Genomic DNA, 18,494 nt, shown 5'->3' on the forward strand with positions numbered 1-18,494 from the left:
AGCTCAAGTGTTAACTATGCTCAGCTACTCTGAGTGTAAACAAGCAGTCTAGTTTAGTACTACCAAAAATTGCCAGAGGTTGCTTACATGTAACCAGGCCTTAAGAAAACAGTTTGATAAAACTATTTATTGTTTTCATTGTGTATTTTGCTACAAGTGGTTCTGTCCTACACAAAGGCTGAAGGACATTCAATCTTGACTGCAAGGCAGATGCTTATCTAGTGAAAGTGATAAGGTATTCTGGGTAAGCTTGAATGTCATTGAATATGATGAACATGGATGGATTGCTGACATCATCAGTTGAACTATCAAACAAATCGACAGAGTTACTGGCGTTTTTTGCTGCTGGAGTAATGGATCCTTTTGTCCCCTGAGAATATTCTCCAACAAGGACTCGAGCCAAGTACATGTACTTCTTCCCATTCGCATCCGGTTTAGAGTAGACATCGCTGGCAGAATACTTTGCGTTAACGGCAAAGTACGTTCCATTTCCAAAGTTTGCAGCTGTAGTCAGAAAACACAAACATTTGTAAGTGTTTCAGTAGCAGCAATCACTTATCTGCCACCTTCAGAACCCGTGAATCTCTTCACAATTTTGCTTTTTATACGCAATAGGGAAATTTAACAAAACAAATAATTTTGCCTACAAGGTAGGACTATTCAGATGGCATAGCTGATCAGTTCTAGCCCTATTCAGGAAAACAAGAGTTGTTTTGAAATTCACATTACCGTGTATTCCAGCATAGCTCCGGTTAAATCCCCTGTTGTTAATTAAGGTTAACGACTCCTTACTTGTCCCATGAAACAGAAGCCTCTCATTATTTCTGTTGCCATTTTTATTATCCATTTCACGCTTTTTTATTTGGTAGGCCTTCCAAAAATACGGGTTCTGTACCCTTTCAATCTGCAAAGATTGAAAGTAAGACAGAAAGAAAGAAAAGTAGGTTGCTGTCATGAAAAGCATTACTGTACCAAAAATTCAATCTGCTTTGAAGACTCTCCTCTCCACACCAGTGCATGTATAGCAGAGTATGGAATAAGTTAGTCAAATCACTTCAAACTTTGGCATGACGGACAGCTGAACCCAGCCCAAAACATGACAGAAACACTCCATGGGAAACAATATAGGACAGCTTTGCAGGTTTGTGGGGCGGAGGTGACCTGTCTACCTGCAAAGCACACATGGCTTAAGTGAGCAAATGCTGTGCTCTGCTATAGCAAGACTGATTTAAAGATGGAGCACTCTCCCTTGGCACTGAAAAAGCAACTGCTTAAGAATTGTTCTAAATACCCCATCTGCAACATTAAACTGATGCTGAGAAAGTTAATGACAACCATAAAGAAGTGTCCAACTTTTGTTAATCCCAGTGAAATTAATTTTTCCATTGTTATTAGTATTTTTCATCATTTGCTATCGAAGTACTTATGCTCAGAAATGATGACATGCATTCACCTTTTCAATTTTTAATGATGGACAAGTCTTCAGAAACCTTTCCTGCACATCTCTATATTCTCCTGTTTCTGGTTTTAGTTCCACTATTTTGAGTCGCTGGTTTTGCATATCTTCCCACGTTGCAGGGAGCACTGTTGACTCTTGATCTGCAGAATAAACACAATCATATTTACCCAAATCCTCTGATACAAAGCCTGCTAAAAGCCCATACATCTAGCTTATTGTAGTGCCTACAGGTCTTTGCCAGCCAAGAATATTCTATGGGTCTTGTACCAAGGGATTAAGGCATTGTAGTTTCAACTTGTGTTGCTGATGTGCCTGAATTGGTAGTTCCTAGACAAATCGATTCTTCACAGCTGAAGAGGGATCCTTTGCAACATCTTTTACCAGCAGCCTTCCCTGCAAATCACGTTTCCAAAGACATGGAGCAAATGCAGCTTTACTGAGTCTCCTAATGAGAATTAACTACTAAGAGCAAAGCATCTGAGCAAGGAAGGTTTTAAATTAAAGAGCTCAAGAATATACTCTCCATCTGAGAAGCAGAAGTCTTCCCTTTCTTCCCTTCTCTCATTTCATGCAAGGCTTAGTATCTGGCTGTATTGAACACTAACACTGATGCATATGCTACAGACATCCAGCATTATATAGTTTCCCTCAATCAGAAGTAACATTTTTGGTAACAGAACAAAAAACCGCAAGTCTGAAAATATCTGCAGGAGGCATTGCTAAGGCACTGGGAGCTGCACAGTTCCTTAACTCTTGAAAGTGGACAGGTTTAAGTGGACAAAAAGGTTGTTCCCATTAAGATATAAAATGGGTCCCTGTAAAACTGAGTCACACCAAGACAAAGAAAAAGAATACATTAGGAGAAGTCCTGTATGGATGAGTAAGGAAAAGGTAGCTCCTTATACTGTAAAGGATTAGAAGTAAATGAAAGAGGGTACATCTCAAGAACAGGAAAGAGCCGAGATCTAGAATGACAACTGCTACAAACATTTAAGTATTGCTAGTGAGCCTGCTAAGAACCTCAGAACACATTACCTACGTTTCAAAAAAGTTTAAACAACTGCAGGATCCTTTTATTTTTCTGTTTCCCGGTTCAGTTCCTTTCTATATTCTCTGGAAATGGACCTGCACAAATCACCTAACAATACTTTGCATATTCTTACCATTTCTTACTCTTAGTAGGCTGGATGCAACCTAGTTTTAACATGGAAACGTCAGTTTGTCGAGATGCTTTTACTTACCTTCAGATTTATCAACACGTCTAATGGATGTACGTTTTCCTTGGTTATCCACAGCGTATCTGGCGCCCATATTCACTGTGTATTTTTTCCCATTAATGGTGACTGAAGTATCTTTCTCCTTTCTCGCAAAAGCACTTTCCAAGTGCATATTTGTGAGACTATCGAAGGGCACATAGGAATCCTTTTCAAAATATTTCCACTCAACTAAGTTTTGCAAAAGTTCTGCCCTCACCTCTTCCTGCTTAGCAGCTTTTACCCTGTGGATCATTTGTTGAACAGCTGCATAAGCAATCCAGACATCTTTTGCAACACCTGAAATTCGAATACTGCTATTATCCAAATAAAGAGCAATTTTTAATCTCATTTCTAGGTCATGCAGTTCCTCAATTTCCACATCGCCGAAATGCAAGATAGACTCGTCTGTGATTTCTGCTTGATTCTGTTCCTTTAAAATTGCATTTTTCAACCATGATTCAGCTTCTTCCACTTTCTTTTTGTTTTCACCACAAATTTGCAAAACAGTCATATCGATTTTCTTCTCCAAAACTGCTTTTTTTTCTTCCTTTGGGGAACGTTTCTCAGAGCCCCAGAGTGCTACATTGAAACACACAAGTGTTGTATTTAGTATTAATCATTGCCAGCTGGTGCTAAAGGGATTTATCTATAACCTGTATTTAAGTGACATCTACTTACATGTTAACTTGGAAAACAACGATTTGGCTGCTGTTTTAGCCCGACTTTCTCTTTTCTGCATGCTTGTAAGGAACACACTCAGCAGATGTGGCTGAAAGATGACAACTTTAACAGTTTTCACAGATGGAGCAGAGTTATTTCTTGCAAAGTCAGTTACTGCCTGTATGATGTTGTCAGCTACTACAGCTGGATCCCGACCTGCCTCACCTGAAACAAGTTATAAGCATTTTGCCTTTAAAAAACATTAATAGCTGTTACAAATGGTTAAAACATTTTTAAAAGAACAGTTATGAACATAGCCACAGTCACCTGGATCATAAACAGGTCAGAAATAACTTCAGGCTGGCAATTCGGAAAGTTTTCTATTTCTCAAGAAACGAAGGCTCAAGACCACCCTTCCCGCAAGGGAAAAACAGAAGTTCACTTTTGTTGACATGGCAACTGATCAGGTTATGATGCAGATGATACGGCTTGATTAACTAATAGGCCACAGGCCTGATGCTCAATGGCCCAGTAGCCAACTCTTTGTTCAAAAAGCAAGTCTAGTTCTATTCATGCAAGGGGACCCTTCGTGCACAGGGCCCAGTTTTGTATTTTCAGACTCCATGGATTTCTACTGAACTAACTGAAAATAACAAGAGAAGAAAGAGGGACAATGTGGCCTTTTTGACAGGTTCACATTCAATCTGCATCAAGCCTACTTGTGCGGCTGCAAGCCAGAGCCGCATCATCTACTGATTTCAGCAACGGAGAAACAGCTCCCTGGAAATTCTCCGATGAGCTGCCCACATATTTCGGGTCACTGTGACACATATTTATGGTTCTCCAGGAAGTGTAGACATACCTTTGAATACCTGTTAGCAAGGAAGCATTGGCTCTAGAGCACTCATACTCTTTACATACTAGTTGGCTGCAAGGAGTGAAGCTTTCTAGGTCTTCATAAGCTTCTAATAACAGTTTTAAAGTCTGTAGTTTCTGAATATATTTTCACCAAAAAAAAATAAAAATCACTCTTCCAAATAAATACAACTCATTGCTTAAGCCCTTAAATCAGCAGAATCACATACACTGAACCCATGGCAAAAGGGAGACACAGACCTGTTCCAATTGCTGGGAAGGTGACAGAGGTGTACTGCTGCAGTTCACACTCCTGAAGCACTTCGGAGACTAGCATCTTGATATCATCTTGGGCAATAAAATGAATTATTTTTTTGCATGGCAGGCTTCCTGCTTGGGTGGTGATATAATTCTTGCTACGTTGTGAGGCTGAAACATTAAGTAGGAGAATGTAATCAACCAACAATTATCCACAATATAGATGTGTACTAATCCTCATTAGGAGATAGGAGATGGTGACAAACATGTCCCAGGTTAAGCTTCAAGTCTCCTTCCATGAACTGCGCAACCTCCTCTTTATTTTCACTTTCAAGGCATAATTCTTTTTGTTTGTAAAATATAGGTCTCATTTGGCAAATAAATTTTGTGGGCCTTTGTCTGCAGACTTGAAGAACTTCATGCACACGTGAACACACGGTCTACCCTCAGGCTGCCTAGCCCAAATCACTCTCCTGGCCTGCGCAAGAGGTCTACCTCTTATTTCCTCCACATAATTCTTTTCCTTTGGTTGGTCTTCCAAGCTGACCTCCACATCACCACTTTTCCCATTTCCCTCATTTTGTGGGGTTTTTAACCACATACTTTCCCATCCTTACTCCCAATTCACTATATTTGTTGTTCACTAGTTGAATTTGGTCTACAAATGTCTGTTCTGAGGCAGGAGCCCATCTTCACTAGTTTTCCCTCTTGCTCACACAGAGGACACAGCAGTGGGTTGCTAGTTAAGCCCATAGCAAACATTTTTGCACTTAGCAATGACAAAGGGAATTGCAGGTAGACATTTGCTTCCAGCGAGGTATGGCCTCTCTATTAAAATTCCTGCCAACACCATTACTTGCTTATGGCTCTGTTGTAGACTAAATTTGCTTTTATCATTGAAAGCTTTATTGGAATGAGAGGATGCAACAATGAATCATTTAGTTCTTTACATATGCATAGAAACCCTCTCTTCTTGAAGATTTTTCTTTTCCTTCCCTCATTAGATGTTTTACAAATATCACATTAACCGATTAAAAACTAGTTGATGTAACACAGTGCACAATACAGATGGACGTACAGTAGGCACTGAGAAAGTATTCCAACAGATTCCATGCCATGCATGAACGCCTTCAGAAGGTCAGAAATGTTGTACCATACCTAGTTGAGTACATTCATCTTCCACTGCTTTTCCAGCACCACTCAGAATTGCTCTAGAGACACCTTAAAGGAGAAGAGGCATACAAATCCACTGTTACTACTGTTAATACCGTTCAAGTCCCATCTGAGGCAGAACTGTGTACCACAGATGTAAAATATTTCAACCCTGATAACAGAAAAGGTTTTAATTGAAAAGCACTGTTGCCTAAATTTTAGGCTTATGCTTTTCAATTCAAAGTGATGTCTAAAGTACCTAACAAGTTTCACTGAGGTCAAAACTTCATTGATGTTTGTCTTTTCCTCGTTGAGAAGAAAGTTCAAGAGAAGTTCTATAAAAAGATTCTATTTAAAAACAAAAAACAACTGGTTTCCCTTTCTGCAAGAGTCTTAAACATGCCATCCTGTAACACAGATTAAAAGGAAAGTTTCAGCTACTTCCTAGTTGAACCCTTGTACCTCAAGAAGCAAAACAGAAACTGCACTGTGAAACAAAAGGGTTTGAAACATAGAAAAAACATGCTTCCGACTCTCCTTATCCCAACCACGCATACTGTTTTCACACATAACACCAATTAAAATACCTCTTTTGAGGCTGAAGGTTTGGTTTGTTATGTTTACAATGACATCTCCCTGTTCCTTGGTAATATCGCCTTCCGCCACTTGGAACACAACGGAGCCGATTGTCACTTCATGTGCGTTCTGTGCTGGGGCTGAAGAGGTACCAGAGAAAGCTGCGGGAAAGAAATACAGAACCTGAGCAGAAGGAAGCCATGAGGTGAGAGATAAGGGACTTGTTCATAGGTACAACGCCTACAGAGACCACAGCATGGCTCCAGACTCAGCCTGGAAGGAGAACTGCCTGCCATGTTAACTGATATTGTTATTTACCCCCAGCACCACACAGCTTCTCACTCATTCCACCCCTGCAGTGGGATGCAGACGAGAATCTGAAGAAAAAGGTATGAAAACTCATGGGTTGAGATAAGAACAGTTTAATGATTGAAATAAAATACTACTACTACTACTACTAACAACATGTAATGAAAAGAAAAACAATTTAAAAAAGAGAACCAAAACCCAAGAAAAACAAGTGACGCAACCACTCGCCACCTGCTGACAAACATCCAGCCAGTCTCCAAGTAGTGCTCACATCTACCCCCTGGTCCAACTTCCCCTAGATTTTATACTGAGCATGATGTCTTATAGTACAGAATATCCCTTTGGCCAGTTTGGTCAGCTGTCCTGGCTGTGTCTCCTTCCAGCTCCTTGTAGAAGAGAGGCTGGAAGGGCAGGGGCAGTATGAGAAACTGAAGAAGTCCTTGGCTTAATCTAAGCATCACTTGGCACAACTAAAACATCAGTGTGTTATCACCATCATCCTCAGCACAAATCGAAAACATAGCCTCATACCAGCTACTATGAAGGAAATTATCCCAGCCAAAAGCAGCACAACTGAAAATCATTCCTTCTCATAGGGGTCTGTGATCAATCGTCACCTATTCCCATCATTGCTATTCATGCTGAGACAGCATTTGGTGCACACCTGGTATACAGACACTACTTTCTGACATTTTGCCATATAAGTCTCTGTGAAACTCTAAAGTAAGAAAGCAGCAAACTTTCCACGTCTCATTCCCTTGCTTCTGCCTCACAAGAGTTTTCAGGCAGGTTCTCTACTGCATGACCTATGTGCTACTTCTACAAAAAATCTGATTAAGTTTTCAACGTGTAACTAATTTTCTATACTCTGCAGTTCCAATAGGCTTAGTAACACCAATGATACTTCAGTTTGGTTTTGCTATTCATCTGAACACGTAAAAGATTCAAGAGTATTCCAAAGAGGCCTTTTAAAGACACACAACCAGGAACTTACCTGCCTTCTCAGGATATAGGAAGACACCGACCTGTTCACAATCTAATCAAGTACTGCAGCAATAAAAAAAGAGCCCTACTTGTCCCCTCAGCACATGACAGCTTCTGCTGTCCAGATTTGTAAGGGCACTATCCAGATAATGAATCACAGGTACAGGTTTTTCTTAGCATCTCCAGCACTGGTTCAGACATTACAGACACCCAGCCTGAAAATACCGTATGATGCCTTTACAGCAGCCACTTTAGGATTTTGAGAATGACATGCTCACCAAAAATATATCTAAACATCCATGATGAATGCACTCTCTGGGGTATTTAAAAGAATAAAAAAGGCAGTAGGCACACAGCCTCTGCGAAACAAGCTTACCTGTGCCTTGGCTAGCCTTATTCAGAGAAGTCTCCTGTACTTTAACATCTACAGTATTTCCACATCTGTTCTCAAGTTCATCTGAAAACACCTAGAGAAGGAAATTACAATCAAACCCTGTAGAAGTCTTTAAATTGCACAGTAGAAACAGAGGTTTGAAAAGTAAAAGTTAAAAAAAATTTAGAAAGAGTTTAATGCAAATGACTTCATCCCATCTGCCATAATGCTCATGGCAAGTCTTGACACACCATTGTTCTCAGTGAGCAAGGTTATTCGGTGCAGCAACAGGCAGAACTGACAAATAACGAAGTTGAAGCCCTGGCTACCATTCCAGAGGGATACATTAACAGATGGCATCCTTTCAGTGAGGAGCTAGTTCACACTTTAACTTGAGTCCTGCAGCTAACGCCACCCTTCTCCATGCACAACAGCTCAGGCTTTGGTGCAGCAGCCTTCAAGTCTGGCCTTTCAAAACATATTAGCTACTGCCCAAAATAGCAGAAGTCAACAGATGCAGAAACAGTTATCTGGACATTAATTCACAGGGTGACTGCTCTCTTTTGAGAGATTCATGTGTGAAATGAGTAACTTGAGCGTGAATAGAGAAAACTTGTGCTAATGTGACACTGAAGAAAAGGGGATGCGGACTACTGATACTTTTTCTAATGGAGAAGTTTACCAGCACAGCAATTCTAGCATAAGTATTCTTCTTAAAAGATATTAGCACTCCATTGAATGCACTCCTTCTTCAAAGAGTAATGACATCTATGCAGGAATTGCAGCAAATTTATCTGCAGGCAAGTCCTATGCACTGAAGAATTAGGTGAGTTCATGAGATAAAGAGCAATTACTCTTTCATTTGTATTATTGCCAGGGAACAGAAAAGGCCAGGAAGGGAGCAGGGCTGTGCAGCACAGGCAGGTGATCAGTAGGGGTAGAACCAAAAAGAAAACTTTCAATACAGACAAGAGAGACTGTCAGCAAACTTCTTGTTTCATATAAGAACAAGGACCCTGTGCGTTCTTCGGAGACCAGCAGATAGCCAAGTATCATGAGATAGACCCAAATAAACCCCCATGTAATAGAGACAGAAAAACATGGTAACTCACCTGAATATTAGCAGTGTCTTTTGGATGCAACAGAAAGTGAACTTCCTCAAGAGAATTTACTCTGTTTGTACTACTGAATTCAAACACTTTGTCAAACAGTAATTTAGCAACAAAAGACCTTGGGAATCCTAAAATCCCCGTCCCAATCGCTGGGAAAGTAATTGACTTTAAAGACAGTTCCTCAGCAATCTGCAGGCATTTTGTGATGACATCATTCAAGACCTGTAAAGCACAATTATTTTTCCAATTATCAAAAGTAAGTTTTTCCAGTATGTGCAATGTAGCACTTTCCCTTTTAGCTATCTCTTGGTATTAAAATACAATAATTGCATACATCACAAGGAATATCTTGGCCAACAAGGGATTAGCCACACTGCTAAAAAAGAAACAGCCCAAACTCTCTGATCTCCTACAAAACTGTCCCCCATTTCAAAGGGGAAGTTGCATTAAACCCACTATAAAGCCCAGTCCAAATAGAGTTCAGGCAAATAAAACCCCTTATACCTTTGAAGATATTTGTTTCTGGGACCATGCAGGTAAGACAGCATGAAGCACAACTCTGCAACCTAGATTGTAACCTCTCGTTTTCAACACAGATCCTTCCTCGAGTGTTTTTCCTAGGCCTTCTTCTTTTAAGCCCATCTGAAGCATTGGCCCTGCTTTGCTTAGTAAAGCTTTAGAGAGTGGCCCTTTATCAAGCTGGAGATCTTTGGGGACACTGATGACAACGACGTCTGTCTGAAAAACACACAAGCAAAAAAACCTAGCTTTTAAGTATCAAGTCTTTTAAGTGTCAACTTTAAATTTTGCAGTAATTAATCAAATACAGCCTGGCTGCTGATTTACAAAGTAAATGTTTAGGACAGCAATCGGAGTGGACAAAGTTTTGGAATAAACCAGAAAAGTTATACTCTGTGCTAATACAACCTGTAGCAACACAAAAGCAGAGTTAACAGTGAAATTCATTTCAAAGCAACAGGAGAGAGTTAAAATTCTGTATTCCTGGTCTACTCATTCTAGCTCCATTTAAAAAATGTTTATGAAGTTCATTCTCTAAGAGAAGCCTGCAGACCAAAAATTGTGTTCACGGAGGTAAGACCTTCCATACGTGACTGGTCTAGAGAAAAAGGAGAAGCTGAAAACAAGACTGGAGAAAAGCTATGGAGGAAGAAGTGAGAAAGGCAACAACTTATAAGGGAGAGAAATACAAAGGGCTGTGAACATTGTGTCAAGCACTATATTCAGCTGCTCAGGAAAGACCTCTCTATACACATTTCTGCCCTCGCCAACTGGAGGAGCTGCACGTACAACCTGTGGGAGGCATCCGCTCCCGAAAAGATTTGCTGGCCACTATGGAAAGGCTTCCAGCATCAGTAATCCCAGTACCTGCCAGTCACCTAACAGCCATTCAATACTGGTGGCAACTGGAAATCAATAACTGAAGTTGTTTCTCTACAGGAAACGCAATAGCAACTGCACACCAGTGTTCATCAGTGGCGTAACGGATGATGGTTCCTCAGACCAATATCCTACAGGCGCAGGGAGAAGGAGACTGGCAGTGGGCCCAAGGCTCAGACACACAGGGCTGTGCTGCCTTACGACCACGGTGGCTCTGGAAACCCATCACATGTGGCAGGGTACTTGTGTTAACCAACACTGAGCTTTTGGGCTAGTACCACGCTCTTGTAATCAGGATTTCTGGGGAGGTCAATGGTGCATGAAGGTGGTACCTGCCCAGCAAGGGATGATCAGGGTGGTTCAGAGCCCAGAACCATTCCTGTTGCCCCAGTTGCTTCTGCTAAACTGGAATGCACTGTGCACTGCAGGGATATGTGTGCCTCTGTCAGCAGATGACAAAATGCCATGCTGCACAGCCATCTGTATCTATTTTGTAAGACAGTCGTCTTAACAGCAATTATTATCAGCAGTGACAGCCAGTTTCAGTAACATATCAAACATGTTACACTGCTAAGTACAGATGATGGACTAGAGTTGGCTGTTCTTTGGTTTTGTGTTTAAAACAAATGATTAACAACAACAACAACAACAAAACTTCAAAAAACCCCCCTTGATATTTTTAAAAGCAAATAATTGAAAACACTTACTGTGGCATCTTCAATAGTTCCTTTTTCCACCATGATATAAAGGCCTTCCTCAGTTGTTACCAATGGGAAGTTCTTGCTATTTTGAGAAATTATGCTTTTCCTAGGCTGATGAACTGTACTCGTCTGGAGTGGTGAACTGCTAAAAGGTGAATAACCCGAAAATGTTTTTCTCAGTGCCTTGCTGAAAGCCAAAGTGTTATTCTGTGCAATATCCACAAGATGAACCTCCTTCAAGCTGCTGTGTCCCATGGATTCCTCCAGGGTCTCCTTGATGGAGGATACAATTGAATCTGCACACGTCTGCAGCGGGAAGCCAAAAATCCCTCCACTTATAGCAGGCAGAGCTATAGAACGATGATTGTATGTTTCGGCTAGTTGTAGACTTTTCTTCACCGTCTTTTTTAACAAGAACACACACTTTTCTGCTTCATTCTTCGCCCACCTGGGCCCAACAGCATGGATGATGTTCTTGCAGGGGAGTTTCCCAGCACTGGTGATCACTGCACACCCCGGCTGCAATTTCCCGTTCTTCCTCACCAGTTCGTCACACTCCTGTTGCAGCTCTGGTCCAGCCGCTTTTAATAGTGCCTCAGCAAGGCCACTGGTGTGTTTTAAGTTTTCATTAGATGCATTTACCACAACGTCAACAGGATGAGCGCACAAGTCACCTTCATAAATGGTTATTACAGTTCCACCTATGGTCACCGGCCTATAGAGTGTGCGTGTATTTCTCTGTTCTTGCTGTCCTTCCGACTGCTCTTCCAGCCTGACCAGGCAATTAAAATCTTGTTTCGCGCTGGCGGCAAAAAAAGGTTCTCGCTCTTTGAAATACGACTTGGCTCCTGGCTCTCTGATGACCACACGCTTATAATGCAGGCCAGACAGAATCTGCTCAACTAAGACGGCTCCTTTCAGCACTTCTCTTCTCGACCCACTCAAAGATATGACTCTACATCTGTTCTGTGTGCTAAAGTCAACTTTCACACCTTTATTCTGTAAGTCACCCCAAACATTGGTCTTCTCTTTCTCAAAAAAGAGTATGACCACCTTGGGCTTTCCATCTATGACCTTTTGTACTTGCGTGTTTTCATCTATAAAGTTAGAGAGCTCCTCAAAGGTTTTTGCTACTGCTTGAGAACAGCCAGCAATGATGACCTGACCCTCTGCCTGAGTGACCGTTACGGCTTCATTAGAACAGTTTTGATCGGTGAGCATGCACCATTCCTTCTTCTGGAGGACTGACTCATCCTCCAAAGCAATGCTTTTGTAGCCCAGTTCCTTCTTTATTTCTTCTTCTGCTTTTAGGAGATCTTCAGGACCACTCCCTTTCAAGATGATAGCTTCTGCGTCAAGCTCATAAAAGGCATTAATTTGTTTTGACATAAACAGGCTCTGTGACAGGGTTTCATTGTCAATATGCTCTAAAAACTGGTAAATATAAGGGTGGACACTAACTGTTTTCTTTGTTATTTTCCGTATATTATCTAGTATTTCCCCTTTTACTTTATAGACTTCCTCAGGCACTCCACACAGATGAATGATCGTCTGCAAATGATCGTAAGATACCTGCAGGGCTGGGAACTCTGTGTGAATTTTTTCTTCAAGACCAGTACTCTGTAAAATTGCATATTCCCCTGCACCTATTACCATCACCTCTTCAGTTCTTTGCTTTTCTCTTTCAATTTCTCTGCTGGCCTTTTCTATCAGAAACCTCAGTTCTGGTTCAGCATTCTCCACAACTTTCTTTTCACCTACTAGAACAAGTAAATCCGTGGAAATACCACGGATTATCAGAACTTCATCGGGGATAAAGCTGTTTCTAATGGCTTCCCACACCTCTGCACTTACTCGACATTGAATTGCTTTGTAATTTGACAAACTAAGTGCAAACGCTGTGGAAACATTTTCATTCCATGTCTTGATCAACCGAGACACCAATCTCTTCTGCTCGGACAAAGCAACTGAAGGACGCAAGGTAACTTCTGGGTCTGCACACTGGGGTCCAGGCCATGTCAGCTCACAATTACATTTTGCCATTTCACAACTTATTGCCTCAGTTAGCCTATTATTTATCTGCAAGTATCGCCAGATATATGGATCCAGAGGCACTGTAATTGGATCTGGCTGCTTTATTTGTGGCCCTTCCTTTCCATACAGAGCTGTTCCCAGTGAGACATAGTAAGGATAGACATAGATTGGTGTTTTGTTGAGTGAATGCTGCTTTGCCAAGATACTGGTTACATCTACAATGAACAAACAAAAAACCCCAAATAATTAATGCTACCACTTAAAAACAAAGATATTCTGAATTATTTTTTTTACGTTTTTGTTTTCTACATAATAATGTTTGTTATAGAGTAGTTTTACACTAGTTTTCCCTCCTTCCCAGATACATAATTCCAAGTTATTGAAGAGTTACTGGTTTCAGATGTCAGAAACTGGAGAGAGCCAGGTAAGAACCAACACCGTCCACCTCCAGGAGGAGGCATGCACAGCACTGTCTCTGCCCCGTCTTCTTTTATACGCTGCACTTCAACTGCCCAACTCAGTAGTTGTCTGGGCTGCTACGCAGCCGTATCAAATCATGGCTCCTCCATTTCTTCCCAAAAAGAGCATCTATTTTCTTCAACTTCCCTTCAGCTCTCCCCTTTGCTGCAATGCTTGTGGTTGTCTCTTTGTCCTCCTCCTTCCACAGATGCTTATGATTCTGTCACTGGCTGGAAGAGCCACAGCACCTGCTCTACAGCCAAAAAGTTGCCCAAGAAATTGTCTTTAGCAGAGCCAGCCAGCACACACGGCCATGGGGCAGCTGCTGAGGAAGGCAGGGAGAGGAAGAAGTGTCCTGCATTACGTGGAGCTGTGCTTTCTCTATTGAGCTTGCACTGTAACTCACAACCAAACTCTGTAAGGATCAAGGCTCTAGGTGAAATACACAGTGCATAAAGAGGAAAAAATTCTTTGCCTCTTCCTCAGCTAGCCCAAAACTTAAGCTTGCGCTCCTGTTAGCAGAGATCTGCTGACAAAGCATCAGATCTGCTGTTTTATGAAGGCAAAGTAAGTCCTCTAGAAAAATCCACATTTTAATCTTTAAGTGAAAGGATCTCAGAGAAATAAAGGCTTCATGTTTCTGTGTTACCTTTATAGTCATTGAATGTAATGATAGCTGCATCTTCACTGGGCAGCTGCTGAACATCCACCACTTGTGCACCTCCATTCTTCTTGTTTTCAAAGTAAACGGTTATATAGTCACTGGGTGTGTTAGGTGGTATATTTTCAGCCCTAACACTTCTTGTTGGTTCAAGGCACCGTGCAGTAATATTTTGTTGCTTTGCTCTGTGGTTTTGATTAAGCTTTTTAGCAAATTCCCCTGCATCTAGAAAGAGAAGGGAGAAGTAAATAAAAATAAACCACAGGATCTAACTAGTAGCTCGCTTTTCTACTACAATGTTAGCAGACTACTGCTGTGTGCATTGACCAAAACACTGAATTATAAAGCATCTATCAACTTGGAGGTGCCCACAAAACTACTTCTTTCCACATATTCAGTATCTGTCACATAGTATTTACCACATGGTTGGCCGCAATTGTTGACTACAACTACTGTAGCCAGAATTTGCCACTAGTTTTTCTACTGAGTAGCACTGGGTCTCTTTAACCCCAAAACAAAGTAAAATCACTTTCGTTTTTGGGGTATGACTTTATACATAACTAATTAGACAGATGTCAACAGTTCAAATCTGGATTCTTTCATTTGTATGATAAATACATTCCACCCCACCCCTCCATTATCACCATAGTAAAAGACAGTCAAGGCACTTCTATGGCTGTGAGACAAAGATACAATTAATTTTTTAAAGGATTTACTCATTTCCTAAAGGCTACATCAAAAATTTGTGACTGAACCACATTATGAGAGGTAAATAATTTCTGAATTCTAAACCAGAAAACCCTATGCCTTCTCCAAGACTAAAAGCTTATTTGGTTTAGTTATACTACAGACTAATCCCTTCACAACTTTAAGATTTCTAAGCAACTTCATTCTCACATATTACCAATAATACAACTATTCCCACAGATTTGACTCAAAGTGGCATAGAACTTGTTTTCACCATGCTCCACTTCTAAAGAGATTTACAATTTTTCTACACAGGGGCACACAGCAGCTAAAAAAATGAGTCGGTACTGCAGCACCAGGCAAAGCACACGGCGTCCATGCCACGCTTCACCTGACAGCTGCCACTCTGCGTAAGGACACCTAGACTTGCCTCAGCACCCCAGGCCCACCCAACCCAGTATGGTCCACCCAGCCCAGTATCCTGCCTCCAGCAATGGCCACAGCAGGTATCTAGAGAACAGCTGTAAGAAGATGCTGCTTCCCTAGACATCTCCTGGCCTCCAACCTATTACAATAGATTTCCCAAGCCTGATGCAGTCTATTTAACAACCTTAAAAAGCATTGTTCCATGTACTTATTCAGTTTTCCCTCAAATCCATAAACTTACTACACATGTAACACCTTTTGGCAAGGGGAACCTTTATCATTAATCTGTTCCAAGATCAAGTACATCCTCTGGTTGCTTGTATAAATTTACAGTTTGTTTTTAGTTCTACCTGTTCTAGTTACTATCCAAATCAGAGCTAGTCCTCTTCTGACTTACACTTGACTCTATACCTTTACAGATAAAAGGCACATAATTAACTTCAGTAGAGTAAGCGTTCATTTAAAAATGACACAATATTAGATGAAACATTAAACCTATGACAGAAAACATTCATTTCCTGCATAGTCTCCCTCACACACAAGTAGCTAATGAAAAAGATCTGCAACTCTGACTCCTCCTTACCAGTATTTCCTGTAAAAGTAACAGCAGCAGCACATATTTCAGGTATCATTTCCACACTGAAATCGCCATCATCCTCTGACAAGCCACTAATGTTCTCTACCAGCATAATTAACATGCAGTCTTTCACTGTCTCCTGCACATTTTCAAGCACAACTACGTTGGAAGGCAGGGATCCTTGAGAGTCCTCCACTTGCCAGGGCTTCACAAACAGATCAATTTTCTTCACCGAGTGATGCTTCCTTTGCAAAACTTCTTGGGCATCTGGTTCCATAGGAAAACAAGCAAAGATGTGATCTGCCCTTTCCCTCCCACCACAGCAGAGCAACATGTTAAATTACACTCTACTTTACAAATCTGGTCAGACTTATTTCCTCATATCACAGAGGAAACAGGAATAAGGCAAAAACTACATCAAAAGTTAGGGTCAGGTTAAAGCTGCTCTAAGATCTAGATGTCCCCAGTTTCCTCAAAGGGAAAAACAACAAAAAAAGAAGTTACTTTTTAAAGTAAGTTCTACCTCATCTCTACTGTCCTCAAGTGCTAGAAGCTGTCCTCCAGATTAGGAACACCTAATAAACAGCAAAGAAAGGATTTTCCATCCTACTCACCTTGTGTATTTAATAAATATTTAACTATTAACTATATTTGACTATGTGAAACATTTAACTGTATTTAACTATTTCTCCTGCATAAACAGTTTCCTATTTTTGCATACATCCTTCATACACTAACAAGTAGCCAAAAACATGTTAGTGTAGAGGAAACCATAGGAAAACTACAGATAAATTGAGGCTACTTTAAAATAATTTTCTCCACAGAGGTGAGCACACACCTCTGTCTTACAAACACATAATAGTTACTACCTCTTTTCCTCCCAGTCTCCAAAACCCTGGCAATTAAATTCAATGTGAAAGAAAATAAAACAAAATAATATTAACCCATGATCTGCAGTTAATACTGTACTATCCAGTCTCCTGAACTAGAGCTAAAGCTTATTTATTCTGTAGTGCTCCTGACATCATTTCTCCTGCACTAGTCTCTGTGAGCCTCGATCAAGCATGTGGGACAGGTCTAGAGAGCCACTTCATTCCCTGTGGGTTATTATAAACACTGTCAGAACCCACATCTGCACTGGATAGACAGGCACATTTGCTCCTTTTACCTCCCGTCACTCTTTGGGAATAATATGCCATTTCTGATGGAGCAATGCCCACAAAGAGATTCATCACCAGCAAAGGCCTACTTTTTAAAAGGGGAGCTTTAGTCATAAAAAGCCTGTAAGAAAAAATTATACCTTTCTCATCCTCAAAGGTGATGATCATTTCCTGACCCACTCTGACGCAGGACAAGATGGCCCCTCCACCAGATTTCTTTTTATTTTCAAAGTACATTTCCAAAAAATCATCATCTATTTCCTCCCCAGAGGCAGTGGTTACTACTATGACAGATTTCATAGGGGTTGCTTTTTCTGCTTCCAATTTCTCACGTGATTCTGAAATGAAAAATCACATTCTAATGCCTTAGGGAAGAGTTAAGGGGGAAAAAACCAAGCTTGTCTTCCAAGCTTTCACATCACTTTTTGTTCAGATCATAGATAAGATCAGGGAAAAGAACAGTAATTAAACAAACAGTAAATAAACAGTAATTCAGGTGTTTGGTTGGTTGGTTTTTTTCCTACAACAACCTTTAAATCCCCAACAAGCTGAGCGTATCACTTGCATGAGTTCTTCATCAACAGGTGAAGAAAAAGTGTCTTCCACTCATCACCAGGCAAGGACAGCAGAAGTAATGGCTGTGAAAGCTTCTTCCCAAATCCACGATGAGGGGAACCATCACTCTTCTGTCTATGCACATCTTCATTGCTGTGGTTCGCCATGAGTCCACATGTGCTGGCTGCCATGGGAGCTCAGGTGTACCCGGGGTACACGGCTACTCGTGCTCTACCACAGGTTGTTCCAGTGGGGCTGGTGGCCACTGGGAAGGTCTGGGTAGGGACAGGCTTACCCAGAACACCAAGCTCAGCATCCAGTACATGTTCTCCCTAAGGAACTGACCTGTCTGAGGCAGCTGGTGAAGTGAGGAGTTTCTTAAAGGGACTCATACAAAGGAAAACATATATTTTATCTATTTTAGCCTGAGATTATGATTTCTACCCTACATTAGGCAAACACCACAAGCCACTCAGGTGACCAGGGCACTACTGCAGCATAAAGGTCAACAAAAGCCAAGAAAGCAATAATATACTGGTCTTTGCTTGGTAGGTGGCATGCTTACCTGTCTTCTCCTGCTGAGTGCACACAGGAGCCTCCTTACTCTGGCAGCTGGGAGGAAACACCTGGGGTTCACTGACTAGAGGTAAATGACAATGATTTCTCGGTTACTGTGTGCTTCAGGATGAAAAAGGTCACACTCTTGTAGACACAGGAGCTAACACTGCTTGAATTTAGTTTCATTTGCCACTGCCAGAATCACAGACTTACATACGTTTCTTTTTTTCAAACCATACGTTGAATGTGGTTACAGAAGCACCCTTTAAGATCAAAAAAGCCTC

The 18,494-nt window shown here is 41.1% G+C and overlaps 1 protein-coding gene across 1 annotated transcript; it reads right to left on the minus strand.

Annotated features, from left to right (window-relative positions):
- Nucleotides 1-214: 214 nt before the first annotated feature.
- LOC104535873 (poly [ADP-ribose] polymerase 14-like) lies at nt 215-17,334 on the minus strand. The gene is made up of 15 exons (XM_010185373.1): nt 17,238-17,334; nt 15,944-16,204; nt 14,236-14,472; nt 11,100-13,342; nt 9,499-9,732; nt 8,995-9,216; nt 7,886-7,976; nt 6,228-6,377; nt 5,647-5,709; nt 4,492-4,659; nt 3,394-3,600; nt 2,701-3,294; nt 1,454-1,599; nt 730-904; nt 215-504 (listed from the first exon to the last, which is right to left on the minus strand). Exons 1-15 carry the CDS (start codon nt 17,332-17,334, stop codon nt 215-217), a joined length of 5,178 nt encoding a protein of 1,725 aa, XP_010183675.1.
- Between the last annotated feature and the right edge of the window lie 1,160 nt (nt 17,335-18,494).

This window comes from Mesitornis unicolor, unplaced genomic scaffold (genome assembly GCF_000695765.1).
Source record: "Mesitornis unicolor isolate BGI_N332 unplaced genomic scaffold, ASM69576v1 scaffold12320, whole genome shotgun sequence".
NCBI classification, from domain to species: Eukaryota; Metazoa; Chordata; class Aves; order Mesitornithiformes; family Mesitornithidae; genus Mesitornis; species Mesitornis unicolor.